Raw genomic sequence first — 22,333 nt, 5'->3', positions numbered from 1 at the left:
TGCTGAGATCCCATGTGTTAGCAGTCCTTTCTTAATATTCCTCAGGTGTTCACCCATTTTTTCTTTGAGTTTTCTAGTGGTTCTCCTCCCCACATATTGTTTGTTGCATTTGCATTGTACAAGATATACAACATTTTTACTGTCGCACGTTATAAATTCACCAATATTATATTTCTTTTGGTTACTTGTGGACATATAACTGGTTATGACTGATGTGCTACTTTTGCAATTACGGCACATTTGGCAAGTGCCGCAGTGGTAAAAGCCCTTATTTTTAATGGTCAAAGTTCTTTTTGGAACCTCCAATGCGCTTTTAACTAAGCGTTTCCGTAAGTTGTCCGCTTTTCGGTAGATGAATCGTGGTTTATCTGGTATGTATTGTCTGAGTATAGGGTCCTGTTGGAGTAATCCCCAATTCTTTTTCACAATGTGCTCGAATCCTTTATATTGGCTGTTAAATTTCGTAATGAAGGTAACCTTGTCACCCTCAGTTCCTTTTCCACCTTTCTCGGAATTCTCTGTAGGTCTTATCATCAATTCTCTATCCGTTTGTAGATATTTTTCATAAGGTTCGTCCAATGTTTTGGTCTGATAACCCTTTTTATAAAATTGCTTTTTCATCAGTGTACCTTGCTCATGATAGTCTTAGTCTAGAGCAGTTCTTCCTTATTCTGTGGAACTGGCTGCCTGGAACTGAAGATAGCCAGTTGGGATGGTGGTTACTACTGGAGGGGATGAACGAATTAGAATCGGTCGGCTTAGAGTATGTTTTAGTGTGCAAGATGTCTTCTTCAATAAATATAGACAAATCCAAAAAGTTTACATTGGTGGTGCTCTTCTGGAAAGAGAATGCGATATTTCTGTTTGAGTTGAGGAAATTGCAGAAGGCATCCAACGAGGTGGCATCACCCCTCCAAATGAAGAGGATGTCGTCTATATAGCGCTTCCATAGCACCAGGTTCGCCCCATAATCCGGGTTGCCATGGACAGATTTTTCCTCCCAATGGGCCATGAATAAATTTGCGTAGCTGGGGGCGAACCTGGTGCCCATGGCTGTCCCATGTAATTGGTGGTAAAAGGAACTATCAAACCAAAAAAAGTTGTTGGTTAAAATAAATTCAATGCTTTCCAAAACGAAAGATGCTGTGTCACTTGGAATGGTTCCTTTTTCCAGAAAATAGGAGGTGGCTTCCAAGCCATGTTGATGGCTGATGGATGTGTATAGTGAAGTGACGTCAGCTGTCACCAGGGTAAATTTAGATGACCAATTAATGTGTTGAAGTTCCTGTAGAACAGCAGTGGAGTCCCTTAAGTAAGAGGTGGTGTTCTGTGCCAGTGGTTGGAGGATATAATCTATGTATTGGGATAAATTGGATGTGACCGACTCTGTGCCGGCTACTATTGGTCGACCTGGCGGATGTAGATTGTCTTTGTGGATCTTAGGGAGAGTATAAATGACTGGTATGGACGGATGAGAGATGGTGATGAAATCCCGTTCCTTATCTGTAATCACTTTCTTACGTTCATATTCAGATCTCCTTGTCAAATATGAACGTAAAAGTGATTACAGATAAGGAACGGGATTTCATCACCATCTCTCATCCGTCCATACCAGTCATTTATACTCTCCCTAAGATCCACAAAGACAATCTACATCCGCCAGGTCGACCAATAGTAGCCGGCACAGAGTCTGTCACATCCAATTTATCCCAATACATAGATTATATCCTCCAACCACTGGCACAGAACACCACCTCTTACTTAAGGGACTCCACTGCTGTTCTACAGGAACTTCAACACATTAATTGGTCATCTGAATTTACCCTGGTGACAGCTGACGTCACTTCACTATACACATCCATCAGCCATCATCATGGCTTGGAAGCCACCTCCTATTTTCTGGAAAAAGGAACCATTCCAAGTGACACAGCATCTTTCGTTTTGGAAAGCATTGAATTTATTTTAACCAACAACTTTTTTTGGTTTGATAGTTCCTTTTGCCTCCAATTACATGGGACAGCCATGGGCACCAGGTTCGCCCCCAGCTACGCAAATTTATTCATGGCCCATTGGGAGGAAAAATCTGTCCATGGCAACCCGGATTATGGGGCGAACCTGGTGCTATGGAAGCGCTATATAGACGACATCCTCTTCATTTGGAGGGGTGATGCCACCTCGTTGGATGCCTTCTGCAATTTCCTCAACTCAAACAACAGAAATATCGCATTCTCTTTCCAGAAGAGCACCACCAATGTAAACTTTTTGGATTTGTCTATATTTATTGAAGAAGACATCTTGCACACTAAAACATACTCTAAGCCGACCGATTGTAATTCGTTCATCCCCTCCAGTAGTAACCACCATCCCAACTGGCTATCTTCAGTTCCAGGCAGCCAGTTCCACAGAATAAGGAAGAACTGCTCTAGACTAAGAGACTATCATGAGCAAGGTACACTGATGAAAAAGCAATTTTATAAAAAGGGTTATCAGACCAAAACATTGGACGAACCTTATGAAAAATATCTACAAACGGATAGAGAATTGATGATAAGACCTACAGAGAATTCAGAGAAAGGTGGAAAAGGAACTGAGGGTGACAAGGTTACCTTCATTACGAAATTTAACAGCCAATATAAATGATTCGAGCACATTGTGAAAAAGAATTGGGGATTACTCCAACAGGACCCTATACTCAGACAATACATACCAGATAAACCACGATTCATCTACCGAAAAGCGGACAACTTACGGAAACGCTTAGTTAAAAGCGCATTGGAGGTTCCAAAAAGAACTTTGACCATTAAAAATAAGGGCTTTTACCGCTGCGGCACTTGCCAAATGTGCCGTAATTGCAAAAGTAGCACATCAGTCATAACCAGTTATATGTCCACAAGTAACCAAAAGAAATATAATATTGGTGAATTTATAACGTGCGACAGTAAAAATGTTGTATATCTTGTACAATGCAAATGCAACAAACAATATGTGGGGAGAACCACTAGAAAACTCAAAGAAAGAATGGGTGAACACCTGAGGAATATTAAGAAAGGACTGCTAACACATGGGATCTCAGCACATTTTAAGGAAGAACATGACTGCAAAACATCGGAATTAGCCTCATTCTGCGGTATCCAAGCAGTACTAGGGAATTGGAGAAAAGGCGACATTGAGGAAAGACTTGCCCGGACCGAGATGAGGAGTATATTTAATTTGGGCACTTTAAAACCTAAAGGTCTTAATCTAGAATTTGAGACCAAGTGGTTTCTGTAAGAACAACCCACCCGTCCAGATCCCTCCTAAATCTTCTGAGGACTCTGCTTGGGTCCCCCTTTTTTTGGATCCCAGATATTATGCGTATATTAACTAGGGTCATTTGTACCTTTAACTGTTTTACCAGATGTTCATTCATGTTTGTGTTTTTAAACATCATTTTATTTATGCCAGTTCTATATATTTAATTTTGCCCTTCTATTTAATTCTTTTATCTAATTCTTGTATTTTGCCATCTACATATTACACTTGATTTGGCCCTTTTCACTATATGCTGTAAAACCTCATATTTTCAGTGGAACGCACAATAAGTTCTCTGCGCTCCACCTACAGGAAGGGTCGCGATCTCGGGGCCGGTGGAACGCATTCACGTCACTTCTCGTTGCGGTCTCGGGGCCGGTGGAACGCATTCCCGTCACTTCCTGTCTATGCGGTCCACAACATTACTGCATATACACCACTTCCGGGAGCGCGAGCATGTTACGGAGACGCTTGCTTGCGCTCCCGGATAAATGTAATACAATTATCACACTCATTTATACCATGCCCGTAATAGGTATTCAACCCATGGGGAGGATTTAAGGCTTAATCATTTTTTAATACTCAATCTATCCCTCCGTTCGGTGTGGAACGCATTAGCGTCACTTCCGGTAATTTATGCGTTCCACCCGACAGGAAGTAACCTTTTAGACCTTCAAAACGTAGTATTTCTAATTAAGTTTTAAATATATTATCTTACTATTTTAGTGCTCACTTGTCAAGTTTTATTTTTGGATGTTTATTGCCTATTTTACTTTACTTTATGTATGCAATTGCACAATGATGTAACCCCACCCCCATCACATGACTTCCTGTCAGGGGGTATAAATATCTGTACCAGTGCCCTCATCACACACCTTGAAAAAGACTTCTATGTCGAAACGCGTTGGTGTGAGGGCCAGGACTACCAGTGACTAATCAGGACTGTACCAGCTAAGGTGAGGTTAATCCGGACCCTTTTCAACATCTTTCACCCATCCTTGCTGGCGCCTTTTCTGTATTGACCACTGGTTTGTTGCCAGTTTTTCCATTTCTGTTTGTGTTTAATAAATTTTTTACGTGTCAATACTCCATTCATTATTTATTGACACTCCACTCTCCTCCTCCATATATACACCGCCACCCATGTGAGAATCGGAGAGCCAGGACTTTTAGGAACATCTCAAAGATACCCTTATGTGCAGATCTTAACACCTTTAAGTGTGAGTCGGGTACGCCCATTTCTCATCTATCCTGTGTCCAATTCGGGTGTGAGTGACTGAATGATACAATTCCAGTCCAAGGGAAAGATACCTTGATGCGCTTTTTCCTTCCCCGTATGGATGTGAGTGTGGTACGCACCTGACCATCAGTTTAAACGTAAAGGTCACTCATTGCTCTAACAGTCACATAACCACGTGCTGTTACGTACGTACCACACCAATATCTGTTCTCTTCTGCTTTTTCACTGAGAAAACAACTCCGATCCAGCACTATCTCTGTGAGGAAGGAAGAAAATAAGAGGAAGAACGAACAACGAAGGACCAAAGATACCTTTACATGGAAGATCAACCCTGATTTAACGTGAGTAAGGTACGCGTTAAAACACCACTCATTCCGAGCACCTCCACTTCTATATCATTACGTATAGAAAGGACGAAAATTCCGGATCACCACCCTTAGAGTCACTTTGATGATACCCCATCACCTATCCATATCCAGTGATCTCCTGCTTGCACGAACATACTACACCATCAGTTGCTCTTTTGTCCCATTTTTCTTTTTTCCAACGACGAGGATAAGAACCCTCCACCTCGGAAAAGAGAAAGAAGAATCAAGATACCAAAGATACCTATATACGTGGGTCACACCACGACTCCTTGTGAGTACGGTACGCATTAAGTCTCCCTACACCCAGCACTTCCGCTTTGAACAAGAACTGAAAAAATAAGATTTTACTTACCGATAAATCTATTTCTCATAGTCCGTAGTGGATGCTGGGGACTCCGTCAGGACCATGGGGAATAGCGGCTCCGCAGGAGACAGGGCACAAAAGCAAGCTTTTAGGATCACATGGTGTGTACTGGCTCCTCCCCCTATGACCCTCCTCCAAGCCTCAGTTAGGATACTGTGCCCGGACGAGCGTACACAATAAGGAAGGATTTTGAATCCCGGGTAAGACTCATACCAGCCACACCAATCACACTGTACAACTTGTGATCTGAACCCAGTTAACAGCATGATAACAATGAAGTAGCCTCTTAAAAAGATGGCTCACAACAATAATAACCCGATTTTTTGTAACAATAACTATGTACAAGTAATGCAGACAATCCGCACTTGGGATGGGCGCCCAGCATCCACTACGGACTATGAGAAATAGATTTATCGGTAAGTAAAATCTTATTTTCTCTAACGTCCTAGTGGATGCTGGGGACTCCGTCAGGACCATGGGGATTATACCAAAGCTCCCAAACGGGCGGGAGAGTGCGGATGACTCTGCAGCACCGAATGAGAGAACTCCAGGTCCTCCTCAGCCAGGGTATCAAATTTGTAGAATTTTGCAAACGTGTTTGCCCCTGACCAAGTAGCAGCTCGGCAAAGTTGTAAAGCCGAGACCCCTCGGGCAGCCGCCCAAGATGAGCCCACCTTCCTTGTGGAATGGGCATTTACAGATTTTGGCTGTGGCAATGTCTAGCAACTTGGAGTCCTCCAAGTCCCTAGTAGCCGCAGGCACCACAATAGGTTATTTCAGGTGAAACGCTGACACCACCTTAGGAAGAAACTGGGGACGAGTCCGCAGTTCTGCCCTGTCCGAATGGAAAATCAAATATGGGCTTTTGTAAGACAAAGCCGCCAATTTTGACAATCGCCTGGCCGAGGCCAGGGCCAACAGCATGGTCACTTTCCATGTGAGATATTTCAAATCCACAGATTTGAGTGGTTCAAACCAATATGATTTGAGGAATCCCAACACTACGTTGAGATCCCACGGTGCCACTGGAGGCACACAAGGGCTGTATATGCAATACTCCCTTGACAAACGTCTGGACTTCAGGAACTGAAGCCAATTCTTTCTGGAAGAAAATCTATAGGGCCGAAACTTGAACCTTAATGGACCCCAATTTGAGGCTCATAGACACTCCTGTTTGCAGGAAGTGCAGAAATCGACCTAGTTGAAATTTTTTCGTGGGGCCTTCCTGGCCTCACCCACGCAACATATTTTTACCACATGTGGTGATAACGTTGTGCGGTCACCTCCTTCCTGGCTTTGACCAGGGTAGGTATGACCTCTTCCGGAATGCCTTTTCCCTTAGGATCCGGCGTTCAAACCGCCATGCCGTCAAACGCAGTCGCGGTAAGTCTTGGAACAGACAAGGTCCCTGCTGGAGCAGGTCCTTTCTTAAAGGCCGATGCCACGGTTCCTCTTGGAACAGACATGGTACTTGCTGAAAGCAAATCCCTTCTTAGCTCCCGAGGCCATTAGTCCTCTGTGAGCATCTCTTGAAGTTCCGGTTACCAAGTCCCTCTTGGCCAATCCGGAGCCACGAGTATAGTTCTTACTCCTCTATGTCTTATAATTCTCAATACCTTGGTTATGAGAAGCAGAGGAGGGAACACATACACCGACTGTTACACCCACGGTGTTACCAGGACGTCCACAGCTATCGCCTGAAGGTCTCGTGACCTGGCGCAATACCTGTCCCATATTTTGTTCGGGCGGGACGCCATCATGTCCACCTTTGGTCTTTCCCAACGGTTCACAATCATGCGGAAAACTTCCCGATGAAGTTCCCACTCTCCCGGGTGGAGGTCGTGCCTGCTGAGGAAGTCTGCTTCCCAGTCGTCCACTCCCGGAATGAACACTGCTGACAGTGCTATCACATGATTTTCCGCCTAGCGAAAAATCCTTGCAGTTTTGCCACTGCCCTCCTGCTTCTTGTGCCGCCCTTTCTGTTTACGTGGGCGACTGCCGTGATGTTATCCCACTGGATCAATACCGGCTGACCTTGAAGCAGAGGTCTTGCTAAGCTTAGAGCATTATAAATTTGCTCTTAGCTCCAGTATATTTATGTGGAGAGAATTCTCCAGACTTGATCACACTCCTTGTGTGACTGCTCCCCAGCCTCTCAGGCTGGCCTCCGTGGTCACCAGCATCCAATCCTGAATGCCGAATCTGCGGCCCTCTAGAAGATGAGCACTCTGTAATCACCACAGGAGAGACACCCTTGTCCTTGGATATAGGGTTATCCGCTGATGCATCTGAAGATGCGATCCGGACCATTTGTCCAGCAGATCCCACTGAAGAGTTCTTGCGTGAAATCTGCCGAATGGAAGCGCCTCGTAATAAGCCACCATTTTTACCAGGACTCTTGTGCAATGATGCACTGACACTTTTCCTGGTTTTAGGAGGATCCCGATTAGCTCGGATAACTCCCTGGCTTTCTCCTCTGGGAGAAACACCTTTTCCTGGACTGTGTCCAGAATCATCCCTAGGACCAGCAGACGTGTCGTCGGAACAACTGCGGTTTTGGAATATTTAGAATCCACCCGTGCTGTCGTAGAACTACTTGAGATAGTGCTACTCCGACCTCCAACTGTTCTCTGGACCTTGTTCTTATCAGGAGGTCGTCCATTTTCTTTGAAGACGAATCCTCCTTTCGGTCATTACCTTGGTAAGGACCCGGGGTGCCTTGGACAATCCAACGGCATCGTCTTGAAACTGATAGTGACAGTTCTGTACCACGAACCTGAGGTACCCTTGGTGAGAAAAGGCAAATTTTGGGACATGGAGGTAAGCATCCCTGATGTCCCGGGACACCATATAGTCCCCTTGTTCTTTGCTATCACTGCTCTGAGTGACTCCATCTGGATTTGAACCCTTGCAAGTGTTCAAATTTTTCAGATTTAGAATAGGTCTCACCTAGCCTTCAGTACCACCATATAGTGTGGAGTAATACCCCTTTCCTTGTTGTCGGAGGGGTAATTTTATTATCGCCTGCTGGGAATACAGCTTGTGAATTGTTTTCAATACTGCCTCCCTGTCGGAGGGAGACATTGGTACAGCAGACTACAGGAACCTGCGAGGGGGGAAACCTCTCGACATTCCAATCTGTACCCCTTGGATACTACTTGTAGGATCCAGGGGTCCTGTACGGTCCCAGCGTCATGCTGAGAACTTGGTAGAAGCGGTGGAGGGCTTCTGTTCCTGGGAATGGGCTGCCTGCTGCAGTCTTCTTCCCTTTCCTCTATCCCTGGGCAGATATGACTCTTATAGGGACGAAAGGACTGAGGCTGAAAAGACGGTGTCTTTTTCTGCAGAGATGTGACTTAGGGTAAAAAACGGTGGATTTTCCAGCAGTTGCCCTGGCCACCAGGTCCCATGGACCGACCCCAAATAACTCCTCCCCTTTATACGGCAATACATCTTTGTGCCGTTTGGAATCTGCATCACCTGACCACTGTCGTGTCCATAAACATCTTCTTGCAGATATGGACATCGCATTTACTCTTGATGCCAGAGTGCAAATATCCCTCTGCGCATCTCGCATATATAGAAATGCATCCTTTAAATGCTCTATAGTCAATAAAATACTGTCCCTGTCAAAGGTATCAATATTTTTAGTCAGGGAATCCGACCAAGCCACCTCAGCTCTGCACATCCAGGCTGAGGCGATCGCTGGTCGCAGTATAACACCAGCATGTGTGTGTATACTTTTTAGGATATTTTTCAGCCTCCTATCAGCTGGCTCCTTAAGTACGGCCCTATCCGTAGATGGTACCGCCACTTGTTCTGATAAGCGTGTGAGCGCCTTATCCACCCTGAGGGGTGTTTCCCACCGCGCCTTAACTTCTGGCGGGAAAGGGTATACCGCCAATAATTTTCTATCTGGGGAAACCCACGCATCATCACACACTTCATTTAATTTATCTGATTCAGGAAAAACTACAGGTAGTTTTTTCACCTCACACATAATACCCTTTTTTGTGGTACTTGGAGTATCAGAAATATGTAACACCTCCTTCATTGCCCTTAACGTGTGGCCCTAAAAGAAAATACGTTTGTTTCTTCACCGTCGACACTGAAATCAGTGTCCGTGTCTGGGTCTGTGTCGACCGACTGAGGTAAATGGGCATTTTACAGCCCCTGACGGTGTTTGAGACGCCTGGACAGATACTAATTTGTTCGCCGGCCCTCTCATGTCGTCAACCGGCTTGCAGCGTGTTGACATTGTCACGTAATTTCCATAAATAAGCCATCCATTCCGGTGTCGACTCCCTAGAGAGTGACATCACCATTACAGGCAATTTGCTCCGCCTCCTCACCAATATTTTCCTCATACATGTCGACACACACGTACCGACATACAGCACACACATAGGGAATGCTCTGATAGAGGACAGGACCCACTAGCCCTTTGGGGAGACAGAGGGAGAGTTTGCCAGCACACACCAAAACGCTATAATTATCCAGGGACAACCTTTATATAAGTGTTCCTTTTATAGCATTTTAATATATATACATATCGCCAAATCAGTGCCCCCCCCTCTCTGTTTTAACCCTGTTTCTGTAGTGCAGTGCAGGGGAGATCATGGGAGCCTTCCCACCAGCCTTTCTGTGAGGGAAAATGGCGCTGTGTGCTGAGGAGAATAGGCCCCGCCCCCTTTTCGGCGGGCTTCTTCTCCGGAGTTTTAGATATCTGGCAGGGGTTAAATACATCCATATAGCCTCAAGGGCTATATGTGATGTATTTTTCGCCATACAGGTATTATACATTGCTGCCCAGGGCGCCCCCCCCCAGCGCCCTGCACCCTCCGTGACCGCTGTGTGAAGTGTGCTGACAACAATGGCGCACAGCTGCAGTGCTGTGCGCTACCTGATGAAGACTGAGAGTCTTCTGCCGCCTGGTTCCGGACCTCTTCATCTTCAGCATCTGCAAGGGGGGTCGGCGGCGCGGCTCCGGGACGAACCCCAGGGCGAGCCCTGTGTTCCGACTCCCTCTGGAGCTATGTCCAGTAGCCTAAGAATCCAATCCATCCTGCACGCAGGCGAGTTGAAAATCTCTCCCCTAAGTCCCTCGATGCAGTGAGCCTGTTGCCAGCAGGACTCACTGAAAATAAAGAACCTAAAAACTTTTTCTAAGCAACTCTTTAAGAGAGCCACCTAGATTGCACCCTTCTCGGCCGGGCACAAAAACCTAACTGAGGCTTGGAGGAGGGTCATAGGGGGAGGAGCCAGTACACACCATGTGATCCTAAAAGCTTGCTTTTGTGCCCTGTCTCCTGCGGAGCCGCTATTCCCCATGGTCCTGACGGAGTCCCCAGCATCCACTAGGACGTTAGAGAAAGAGACTGTATTTGAGTCATAGACTGATCAATTAAGAACTCACAATTCACTGCATTACTGTTTATTGTTGTTGGATGAGCGCAGAAGGGACTCCTCATTTTCTTGTGCATTAAGTGGGAGGCTAACCTGGGACCCATCTCGCCATCTATTTGGGATATGGCCCTGGGGGCTTCTCGTTTGGCTACTACCGCCGCTCGCTTTCAACAAATACATCTGTTTATATTACATCGCATTTATTTTACTCCCTCTAGGTTGTCTAGGATGGGTGGGCGTGGTGACTCCAGGTGACCGAAGTGTGCCTCCCTGGATGGCACCTTTTGACACCTGCTGTGGGCCTGCCCGGTGGTTAACGCTTTCTGGAATGCTGTTATAAGGATCATAATTGCTACTGGTTTACCGTCTGACGTCCTTACTCCCACTGTTTGTATTCTTGCTGTGACTGACGAGTAAATACTCGATGTGCACTCTAGATGGTATATTATTAATTTGTGTACCCTGGCCAAAGTGCTGATAGCGCGCTCCTGGATGGCGAGAACGGGCCCCATGATCACTAATTGGATGCCCCTGGTGACCTAGACTCTCACAAAAAATTTGTATATATTTCTAGGAAGTTCCCCGACAACTTTTGTAAGATATGAGATAGATGGCTTTCTTCCCCCTACAATCAGCCCCTTACCATTTTATCTTCTTGAAGTTGTATGCTTATTAAGACCAGTCTACTAAGTTTTTCTCTATACGTGCTTAGGCGCTATCAATGTTACTTTTTCAAGCCCAAATGGCTTTGTAATTGCATTGTTCCTTCACAAATATGCTCACACCTGGTTATTGTACTTTTATTTATTGTCTCTATGCATATATGATACACCTTATATATCTTTTGTACATTTTGCATAATGTTGTGTTTTTTTTGTTTGTATGTTTTGTAAATTCAAATAAATAAGATTGAAGGGGAAAAAAAAAAGTAGGTTTGTTTATAGGATTATTGTTGTATTTGAAGCCTCTATATGATTTCAGCTCAGGCCGTTTCTCTTTCAGGATGCACCAGACAAACAACGCACGTTTCTTGGACTTGCTCTGGCGACATGTACTATCTCTCTGTCTCCTGACAGCAGCTTGTCTAGTCTCATATAGTCGGTATGCACAAAGCTGGCCTTCTCTTCCATTTACTGTTGGACGCTGGATGTTACCCATTGTCTAATGTCCCCTGCTTCTTCTGCAGAGTGTATCTATTGTACCACAGCTGGAGCCAGGTTACATATGGAGCCGTGGCTGGAAGCATCCTGGCTGTAGCCTGGTTTGCTGTCACGCAGGAGATCCTTACACCACTATTCCCTAGAATCGCAGCCTGGTAAGCCATACACAATTCTATAGAAGTATATGTTCGTGAATGGAGTTCAAGCAGTTCTTGTCCGTTCATTGCGGAACAGAACACAGGCAATGGTAGATTTCTTCTGCTTTATCTGCATAGGGCAAGTACATCCCTATAAGTTACTAGCACAATGGTTCTCAATCTTCATCCTCAAATTCCCCCACAGGTCCTGTTTTGAGGATTCTGGTCTGTGAAGGCAGTTAGGATAATTATTGAAGGGGGAATGCAGGGGGTTTGGACTGCACGCCCTTATTTTAAACATTAAGTGCTACAATGCTGAGACTTGTATTACCATGGAGGAAAAAGAAACTGCAGGTGCACACTCTAAGAACTAAGAATACTGATTCTTGTAGCGATAATTAGAGCCAGCGAAATAGAGTAACTCATCTGTGCATGATTAAAGACACCGACAAAACATGACTTGTTGGTGGTACTTTAGGACCGGTGTTGAAGAGGCACACTGTGCTAGCATACTGGAACAGTGTATCCCATTGGCAACATCTTTAGGTCGTGCACTGCCCCCTACTGCGTAGACTGTATGATTGTTATATATACATGTATACTAAAATTCACAAGGTGTAGTTTCATGCTTTGGCTTCTAGATAATGACATGCAAAGCCACAGGTTTTTTAGGCTTGCGGTATACAGGTTACAAAAATTAAAATCTACACTAGGGAGAGTGCATTATTCCTAATAAACTCCAAAGTGATGACACAAGAACACACTTTATGCAAATTCTGTTTATGCATGCCTTGTTTATTTTCTAGGGTTTTTTCTGTGCGGGGTACACTGGGCTCCACAAGTCTGGACAATGGGGTGTAGAGTAGGATCTTGATCCAAGGCACCAATAGGCTCAAAGCTTTGACCGTTCACAGAATGCACAGCGCCGCCTCCTATATCACCCCCCGCCTCCCAGCACAGGAGCTCAGTTTGTCAGTTGGTGCTGCAGTAAGCAGGCACTTAACAGAGGGGCTGCTCCAAACAGCCCTGAGAAAAGCTTTTTATGAGGTAAAAAGTGAAGACTTCAAGGGCAGCAGCGGTGGTAAATGTCTTGTGACATTCACTGCTGCAGCTCCAGCTCTCCCCAGCGGCGCTGTACACTCCTGAGCCCTGTTTGCCGGGTACCTACAGCGGAGGCTCCGGTTTTCTTCATGTTAGACACACTAGGCTGGGGCTCTCCAGGATCGCGTGGCTGCGCTTCGGGAGGTGGTAAGTGGGTCCCGCTCGCGGGACCCGGTCTTTATCGCGATCCGGCGCGGTCAGTGGGAGGCGGGCCGCGCGCGCTGGCGGTGGACACTGTGGATACAGGCGATCCCACTAGATCACCAGGGCATGGGCGCAGGTCAGGTTTTCTCTTAAAACCGATTTTAATATCGCCCACAGTACCCGGTGGTTTTGCCAGCAAGCGGGATAAGGCTTAGACCTGAAGCCCCTCCCCCAGCCTCAGGGCGCCATTTCCAGAAAGTGTTCCCGCCCTAGAGCTGCATCTCTGTCTTTTCCTCACTCCCTGTCAGTGTCTGCGGCGCCATTACTCCTCAGCTCACTGTTCCTGGGACTGCTTGGGCAAATCCTCCTATGTAAAGCCGCCTGGTTGTCAGTGCTGTGCCTTTACATGACACTTAAGTATTCTACCTGCCTTTTTAGTCAGTGTTAGTAAGAAAGAGTGCATTTAGTCAGGGGTTTATAGTACAATTACCCTGTGATATACATCCAGTTTCTTACTGTGTAGTGTTATATCTATTGACTATATAGCTGTGTAAGCTAGTCCAGTGCAGTATTATTGTCTGTAGTAACCTCTGCATTGTACAAACTGTGACTATTTGTGTGTGCATTGATAGCTGAGTGGTGTCCATCTCGTGTCTTTCACTCAACTTGCTATCCATATATTCTATAACCTGAGGGGGCTTGGTGCATCAGGTGTTATTTAATATAGGATTTTCACAAAGATATACTGTATTACGTATTTCTCTGACGTCCTAGTGGATGCTGGGGACTCCGTAAGGACCATGGGGAATAGACTGCTCCGCAGGAGACTGGACACATCTAAGAAAGATTTAGGACTACCTGGTGTGCACTGGCTCCTCCCCCTATGACCCTCCTCCAAGCCTCAGTTAGATTTCTGTGCCCGGCTGAGCTGGATGCACACTAGGGGCTCTCCTGAGCTCCTAGAAGAAAGTATAGTTTAGGTTTTTTATTTTCAGTGAGACCTGCTGGCAACAGGCTCACTGCAACGAGGGACTAAGGGGAGAAGAAGCGAACCTACCTAAGTGGTGGTAGCTTGGGCTTCTTAGGCTACTGGACACCATTAGCTCCAGAGGGATCGAACACAGGACCCGACCTCGTCGTCCGTTCCTGGAGCCGCGCCGCCGTCCCCCTTACAGAGCCAGAAACAAGAAGGTGGTCCGGAAAATCGGCGGCTGAAGACTTCTGTCTTCTCCAAGGTAGCGCACAGCACTGCAGCTGTGCGCCATTGCTCCTCATGCACACCACACACTGCGGTCACTGATGGGTGCAGGGCGCTGGGGGGCGCCCTGAGCAGCAATAATAACACCTTGGCTGGCAAAACTAACACCATATATAGCCCCAGAGGCTATATAGGTGTATATTAACCCCTGCCAGAAACGATAAAATAGCGGGAGAAAGCCCGCCGAAAAAGGGGCGGAGCCAACTCCCTCAGCACACTGGCGCCATTATTCCCTCACAGCTTCGCTGGAAGGAAGCTCCCTGGCTCTCCCCTGCAGTCCTGCACTACAGAAAGGGTAAAAAAGAGAGGGGGGGCACAATTTAGGCGCAGTATATATATATATATATATTATAGGCAGCTATAGGGGAAAACACTCTGTATAGTGATATCCCTGTGTTATATAGCGCCCTGGTGTGTGCTGGCATACTCTCCCTCTGTCTCCCCAAAGGGCTTTGTGGGGTCCTGTCCTCTGTAAGAGCATTCCCTGTGTGTCTGCTGTGTGTCGGTACTGCTGTGTCGACATGTATGATGAGGATAATGATGTGGAGGTGGAGCAAATGCCTGTGAATGTGATGTCACCCCCTGCGGGGTCGACACCAGTGTGGATGGACTTATGGAAGGAATTACGTGACAGTGTCAGCTCCTTACATAAAAGGTTTGACGACATAGGACAGCCGGCTACTCAGCTTGTGCCTGTCCAAGCGTCTCAGATGTCATCAGGGGCTATAAAACGCCCGCTACCTCAGATGACAGATACAGATGTCGACACGGATACCGACTCCAGTGTCGACGATGATGAGACGAGTGTACCCTCCAATAGATCCACCCGTTATATGATTGAGGCTATGAAAAATGTTTTACACATTTCTGATGATACCCCAGGTACCACAAAAAAGGGTATTATGTTTGGTGAGAAAAAACTACCAGTAGTTTTTCCTGCATCTGACGAATTAAATGAGGTGTGTGAGGAAGCGTGGACTTCCCAAGATAAGAAATTGATCATTTCTAAACGGTTAATGGCTGCGTACCCTTTTCCGCCAGAGGATAGGTCACGCTGGGAAACACCCCCTAGGGTAGATAAAGCATTGACACGCTTATCAAAGAAGGTGGCACTACCGTCTCCGGATACAGCCGCCCTAAAGGAACCTGCTGATAGAAAGCTGGAAAGTACCCTAAAAGCTATATACACACACACTGGCGTTATATTGAGACCCGCTATTGCATCAGCTTGGATGTGCAGTGCTGCTGCTGCGTGGTCAGACTCCCTGTCGGAAAACATTGATACCATGGATAGGGACAATATTTTGCTTACGATTGACCATTTAAAAGACGCGGTCTTATACATGCGTGATGCACAGAGGGATATTTGCCGGCTGGCATCAAAAATAAGCGCTATGTCCATTGCCGCCAGACGGGGGTTATGGACTAGGCAATGGTCAGGTGATGCCGACTCCAAGCGGCACATGGAAGTTTTACCCTATAAAGGGGTGGAACTTTTTGGGGAAGGTCTTTCAGACCTCGTTTCCACAGCTACTGCTGGGAAATCGACTTTTTTGCCACAGGCTACCCCACAGCAAAAGAAAGCACCGTATTATCAGGTACAGTCCTTTCGGCCCCAGAAAAATAAGCGGGCTAGAGGCTCATCCTTTCTGCCGAGGGGCAGAGGAAAGGGGAAAAAGCTGCAGCACACAGCTAGTTCCCAGGAGCAGAAGTCCTCCCCTGCGTCCGGTAAGTCCACAGCATGACGCTGGGGCTGCTCAGGTGGAATCGGGAACGGTGGGGGCACGTCTCAGGTTTTTCAGCGCACAGTGGGCTCTCTCACAAGTGGATCCCTGGGTCCTTCAAGTAGTATCTCAGGGGTACAGGCTGGAATTCGAGACGTCTCCCCCCCCCCCCCCCCCCCCCCACCCGCCGTTTTCCTAAAATCTGCCTTGCCGGCAACTCCCTCTGCCAGGGAGGCAGTGTTGGTGGCTATTCAAAAACTGTATTCACAGAAAGTGATAGTCAAGGTACCCCTCCTTCAGCAAGGAAAGGGTTACTACTCCACAATGTTTGTGGTACCGAAACCGGACGGTTCGGTGAGACCCATCTTAAATTTAAAAACCTTGAACACTTATATCAAAAGGTTCAAGTTCAAGATGGAATCGCTCAGGGCGGTTATTGCGAGCCTGGAGGAGGGGGATTACATGGTATCCCTGGACATCAAGGATGCGTACCTGCATGTCCCCATTTACCCTCCGCACCAGGAGTACCTCAGATTTGTGGTACAGGACTGTCACTATCAGTTCCAGACGCTGCCGTTCGGGTTATCCACGGCACCGAGGGTCTTTACCAAGGTAATGGCCGCTATGATGATACTCCTTCGCAAGAAGGGAGTTTTAATTATCCCGTACTTGGACGATCTCCTGATAAAGGCGAGGTCCAAAGAACAGTTGATAGTGGGGGTGGCACTTTCTCAGGAAGTGCTACAACAGCACGGCTGGATTCTAAACATTCCAAAGTCACAGCTGGTCCCTACGACACGTCTTCTGTTCCTGGGAATGATTCTGGACACAGACCAGAAAAGAGTGTTTCTTCCACTGGAAAAAGCCGAGGAATTGTCATCTCTGGTCAGAGACATCCTAAAACCAGGAAAAGTGTTGGTACATCAATGCACACGAGTCCTGGGAAAAATGGTAGCTTCGTACGAAGCAATTCCATTCGGAAGGTTCCACGCAAGGACGTTCCAGTGGGACCTGTTGGACAAATGGTCCGGGTCCCATCTCCAGATGCAACAGCGGATAACCCTATCGGCCAGAACCAGGGTGTCGCTGCTGTGGTGGCTGCAGAGGGCTCATCTACTAGAGGGCCGCAGATTCGGAATACAGGACTGGGTCCTGGTGACCACGGATGCCAGCCTTCGGGGCTGGGGGGCAGTCACAAAGGGAAGAAATTTCCAAGGACTGGTCAAATCAGGAGATTTCTCTTCACATAAATATCCTGGAGCTAAGGGCCATTTACAATGCCCTAAGCCAGGCAAGACCCCTGCTTCAAAACCAGCCGGTACTGATCCAGTCAGACAACATCACGGCGGTCGCCCATGTAAACAGACAGGGCGGCACGAGAAGCAGGATGGCGATGGCAGAAGCCACAAGGATTCTCAGATGGGCAGAGAATCATGTGTTAGCACTGACGGCAGTGTTCATTCCGGGAGTGGACAACTGGGAAGCAGACTTCCTCAGCAGGCACGACCTCCGCGGGAGAATGGGGACTTCATCCAGAAGTCTTCCAAATGCTGGTCAACTGGTGGGAAAAACCACAGGTAGACATGATGGCGTCCCGCCTCAACAAGAAGTTGAAAAGATATTGCGCCCGGTCAAGAGACCCTCAGGCGATAGCGGTGGACGCTCTAGTGACACCTTGGGTGTACCAGTCGGTTTATGTGTTTCCTCCTCTACCTCTCATACCCAAGGTACTGAGAATAATAAGAAGGCGAGAAGTGAAAACCATACTCGTGGTTCCGGATTGGCCAAGAAGAGCTTGGTACCCGGAACTTCAAGAGATGCTTACAGAGGACCCTTGGCCTCTGCCGCTCAGACAAGACCTGCTGCAGCAGGGACCCTGTCTGTTCCAAGACTTACCGCGGCTGCGTTTGACGGCATGGCGGTTGAACACCGGATCCTGAAGGAAAAGGGTATTCCGGAGGAAGTCATCCGTACCCTGATCAAAGCCAGGAAGGATGTCACCGCAAGACATTATCACCGCATTTGGCGAAAATATGTTGCTTGGTGTGAGGCCATGAAGGCCCCGACGGAGGAATTTCAACTGGGTCGATTCCTGCACTTCCTGCAAGCAGGGGTGACGTTGGGCCTCAAATTGGGGTCCATAAAGGTCCATATTTCGGCTCTGTCGATTTTCTTCCAAAAAGAACTGGCTTCACTACCCGAAGTTCAGACTTTTGTCAAAGGAATACTGCATATTCAGCCTCCTTTTGTGCCCCCAGTGGCACCTTGGGATCTCAATGTGGTTTTGGCATTCCTGAAATCACATTGGTTCGAACCACTTAAGACTGTGGATTTAAAATATCTCACGTGGAAAGTGGTCATGCTGTTGGCCTTGGCCAGGCGGGTTTCAGAATTGGCGGCTTTGTCTTGTAAAAGCCCTTATCTGATTTTCCATATGGATAGGGCAGAATTGAGGACTCTTCCTCAGTTTCTCCCAAAGGTGGTCTCAGCTTTTCACTTGAACCAACCTATTGTGGTGCCTGCGGCTACTAGGGACTTGGAGGTTTCCAAGTTGCTGGACGTAGTCAGGGCCCTAAAAATTTATATTTCCAGGACGGCTGGAGTCAGAAAGACTGACTCGCTGTTTATCCTGTATGCACCCACCAAGCTGGGTGCTCCTGCTTCTAAGCAGTCTATTGCGCGCTGGATTTGTAGCACTATTCAGCTGGCGCATTCTGCGGTAGGCTTACCGCAGCCTAAATCTGTAAAAGCCCATTCCACACGGAAGGTGGGCTCATCTTGGGCGGCTGCCCGAAGGGTCTCGGCTTTACAACTTTGCCGAGCAGCTACTTGGTCGGGGGCAAACACGTTTGCAAAATTCTACAAATTTGATACCCTGGCTGAGGAGGACCTGGAATTCTCTCATTCGGTGCTGCAGAGTCATCCGCACTCTCCCGCCCGTTTGGGAGCTTTGGTATAATCCCCATGGTCCTTACGGAGTCCCCAGCATCCACTAGGACGTCAGAGAAAATAAGAATTTACTCACCGGTAATTCTATTTCTCGTAGTCCGTAGTGGATGCTGGGCGCCCATCCCAAGTGCGGATTGTCTGCAATACCTGTACATAGTTATTGTTACAAAAATCGGGTTTTGTTGTGAGCCATCTCTTCAGAGGCTCCATTTGTTATCATACTGTTAACCGGGGTTCCTATCACGTGTTATATGGTGTGATTGGTGTGGCTGGTATGAGTCTTACCCAGGATTCAAAAATCCTTCCTTATTGTGTCAGCTCTTCCGGGCACAGTTCCTAACTGAGGCTTGGAGGAGGGTCATAGGGGGAGGAGCCAGTGCACACCAGATAGTCCTAAATCTTTCTTAGATGTGCCCAGTCTCCTGCGGAGCCGTCTATTCCCCATGGTCCTTACGGAGTCCCCAGCATCCACTACGGACTACGAGAAATAGAATTACCGGTGAGTAAATTCTTATTTTTTCTCTGTGATTTAGTCACCATATCTCTCCTTTATCTCTGAAGGTGCTGACTACGCAGTGTAGGGGTTTGGGTTTAGGGATATAGTGCTGCTAATAATTGTACTGTGTTACCTCATACTGCAAGTTATATCATGTCTGCTTCTGAGGGTAACGGTTCTGGGGCGGAACACGCTGCTGGTGTTGCTGAAGCCACAGGCACATATGGGGAGATTATAGCAGCTGTGGGCTCTGGTTCTGTGGGCTCCTTGCCCCCCAGTGGGACTGTGGCAACGGAGGCACATACTGACCCTCAGTGGGCCGCTTTTTTCACGCTTCTGCATACGCTAGTTCATAAACTAACACCCCCTATGGGACCCCCAATGCCGGTACAACCGTATGTGGTCCCTGCAGCTAACCCGCCGTGGGCGGACGATTTATCTGCTCAATTAAAGAAGTTGAACCAGTCCCTGACTACTAAAAAGTCTGACACACAAGCACAATAAAGTGACCCCCTGGCGCTAATTCTTAATTTGATTTGTATATATGTCCTATACCAGAATAGATATTTAAAGAAATCTACATGCAGCTCACTGCAAAAGGGGAAATTCTCTACCTCCTTACCTCAATGCACTTAAGAAAAATAAAAAAGAAATGCAGACAGCGCTAGTAGATTTCTTATTAAAATACTTTTTATTTTTACTTTTATTTTTACTCTTATATTCCTTAATTTTTATAAAAAGCTCCTTTCTTACCGCTAGCACTACTTTCACATAAAAACGATTAGTTTCTAAAAAAACATGGCAAAACAATAATAATTCATATACTAGCACAATTCAATGCTCTGCTCTGTGCAATAATTTTCTACACACACTTAAATAAACAGCTGGATACAATTAATTCACACTGTTTCCTTTCAATCTTGCGAGATCTTCAGCCTCTATAGTGATACTCAGTTGCTTAATTTAAGTCGGAAACTTTATTGATTCTTTCCCAAACTGAAGAGCAATAGTTGTTACAAAGTCTCTTATTCAGGATGTGTAATAATATTTCCAAGTCCACACTGCTATGGAGCACAGAGCACTGCGCTTCCAGATAGATTAAGACAAAATGCACAGTCTCAGTAATTTTTCCTTTCCGTTTTAAGAGCGTCACTAATTAAGTACACAGCAGCAGTCAGTTGATTATTTGTTAATAAACATGCAGGTATATATAACTTCGCTCAGAAGCGACAATGGATATTTCAGCAACTCAACTGTTAATTAAAACATGGCCATGTTATATGCAGATCGTTACCACATTTCCTCCTGGGTTCAATTTCTTTTCCACTCCCGGCTCTGGTGCTTAAATCCCTTTTCACGAGCCTTATCCGGATGTCCTTAGAATTTTTTTCCAGTGTATCGAGGCAACCTTGTGGTGTGTTAATTGCGGGTAGATAGGAATCAATAAGACTCGTTTCTCCGCCTGTAGAAATCGGCGGCTTCCTCAGTCAGATGGCTATAAACGTGTTGAGGGTTGTCTAAAAGCGATTTACACCCTCACGGGTGCTGCACAAAGGCCCACTATTGCAGCTACATGGGCGGCAGAGGCTATTGAAGCATGGGCCTTGGAGTTAGAAGCTGAAATCTCCTCTGACCATGCTAGACAATGCTTGTCATATATTGTCACAGCTTCTCGCTATATTAAAGAGGCGGCTTCTGATGCCGGTATCCTAGCAGCCAAGGCCTCTACTACGTCAGTCCTGGCTCGCAGGATGTTGTGGCTGAGATCCTGGTCTGTGGATCTGGACTCTAGAAAAACCCTGGAGGTACTCCCTTTCAAGGGGGATATTCTGTTTGGGGAGGACTTAAATAAGATAGTGGCTGACTTGGCTGCTGCCAAAACTGCCTGTCTGCCTAATACAGCTCCTTCTGTGTCGAAGGCCAAAGGCACGTCCTTTCACCCCTTTCGTCCTTTAGGTAAAGCAAAAGGTCAGGCGTATCATTAGCAGGCCCGCACTTCCAAACCTGGTAAGCCGAAGCCCAAAAGAGCCTGGGCTGCCCGTCAGCCAGCAGCCAAGACCGATCAGCCTGCCGCATGACGGGGCGGTCCTCCCCCTGGGGGATCCCAGGGTGAGGGGCCGGCTTCTAGGGTATACCCAGGAATGGTTGAAGACCACTTCAGATGCCTGGGTACGGGAAGTAGTCACTCGAGGTTACGCCATAGCCTTCAAAAACCGACCCCCTCATCGATTTTGCCAGACAGACGTCCTGTCGGACCAGACAAAGGCAAACACTCTGCATTCGGTGGTACAGACCCTCCTGGATACAGGAGTCGTAGTACAGGTGCCTCTTGCTCAGAGGGGCTGGGGGTACTATTCTCCGCTGTTTCTAGTCCCGAAACCGAATGGGTCCTCCCGACCCATTCTCAACCTCAAGGCACTGAACAAGTTTTTGTGAAGGTTTCCAAGTTCCGTATGGAAACCCTTTGCTCTATAGCTCTGGCCTTGGAACCTGGGGACTACATGGTCTCCCTGGACATACAGGATGCTTACCTGCATATTCCTATAGCAGTGTCACATCAACAATACCTGAGGTTCGCTATTGGCAACCTCCATTACCAGTTAGGGCGTTGCCTTTTGGTTTAACAACGGCTCTGCGAGTCTTCACCAAAGTTATGGCGGTGATGACGGTGGTACTCCGCCGTCAAGGGGTCAGG

At 47.0% G+C, this 22,333-nt stretch overlaps 1 protein-coding gene across 1 annotated transcript in view; it reads left to right on the top strand.

Moving 5' to 3' along the window:
• DOLPP1 (dolichyldiphosphatase 1) overlaps positions 1-22,333 on the top strand; it is a 73,197-nt gene that overhangs the window by 39,403 nt on the left and 11,461 nt on the right. The window contains exons 5-6 of the mRNA XM_063936484.1: positions 11,672-11,770; positions 11,856-11,984. Of these exons, the coding sequence (XP_063792554.1) occupies positions 11,672-11,770; positions 11,856-11,984 (228 nt within the window). The remainder of the gene's footprint in view (positions 1-11,671; positions 11,771-11,855; positions 11,985-22,333) is intronic.

The sequence above is a fragment of the Pseudophryne corroboree genome, chromosome 8, assembly GCF_028390025.1.
Source record: "Pseudophryne corroboree isolate aPseCor3 chromosome 8, aPseCor3.hap2, whole genome shotgun sequence".
NCBI classification, from domain to species: domain Eukaryota; kingdom Metazoa; phylum Chordata; class Amphibia; order Anura; family Myobatrachidae; genus Pseudophryne; species Pseudophryne corroboree.
Note: the sequence above shows the minus strand (reverse complement) of the source record. Positions and strands in the feature narration are given on the sequence as shown.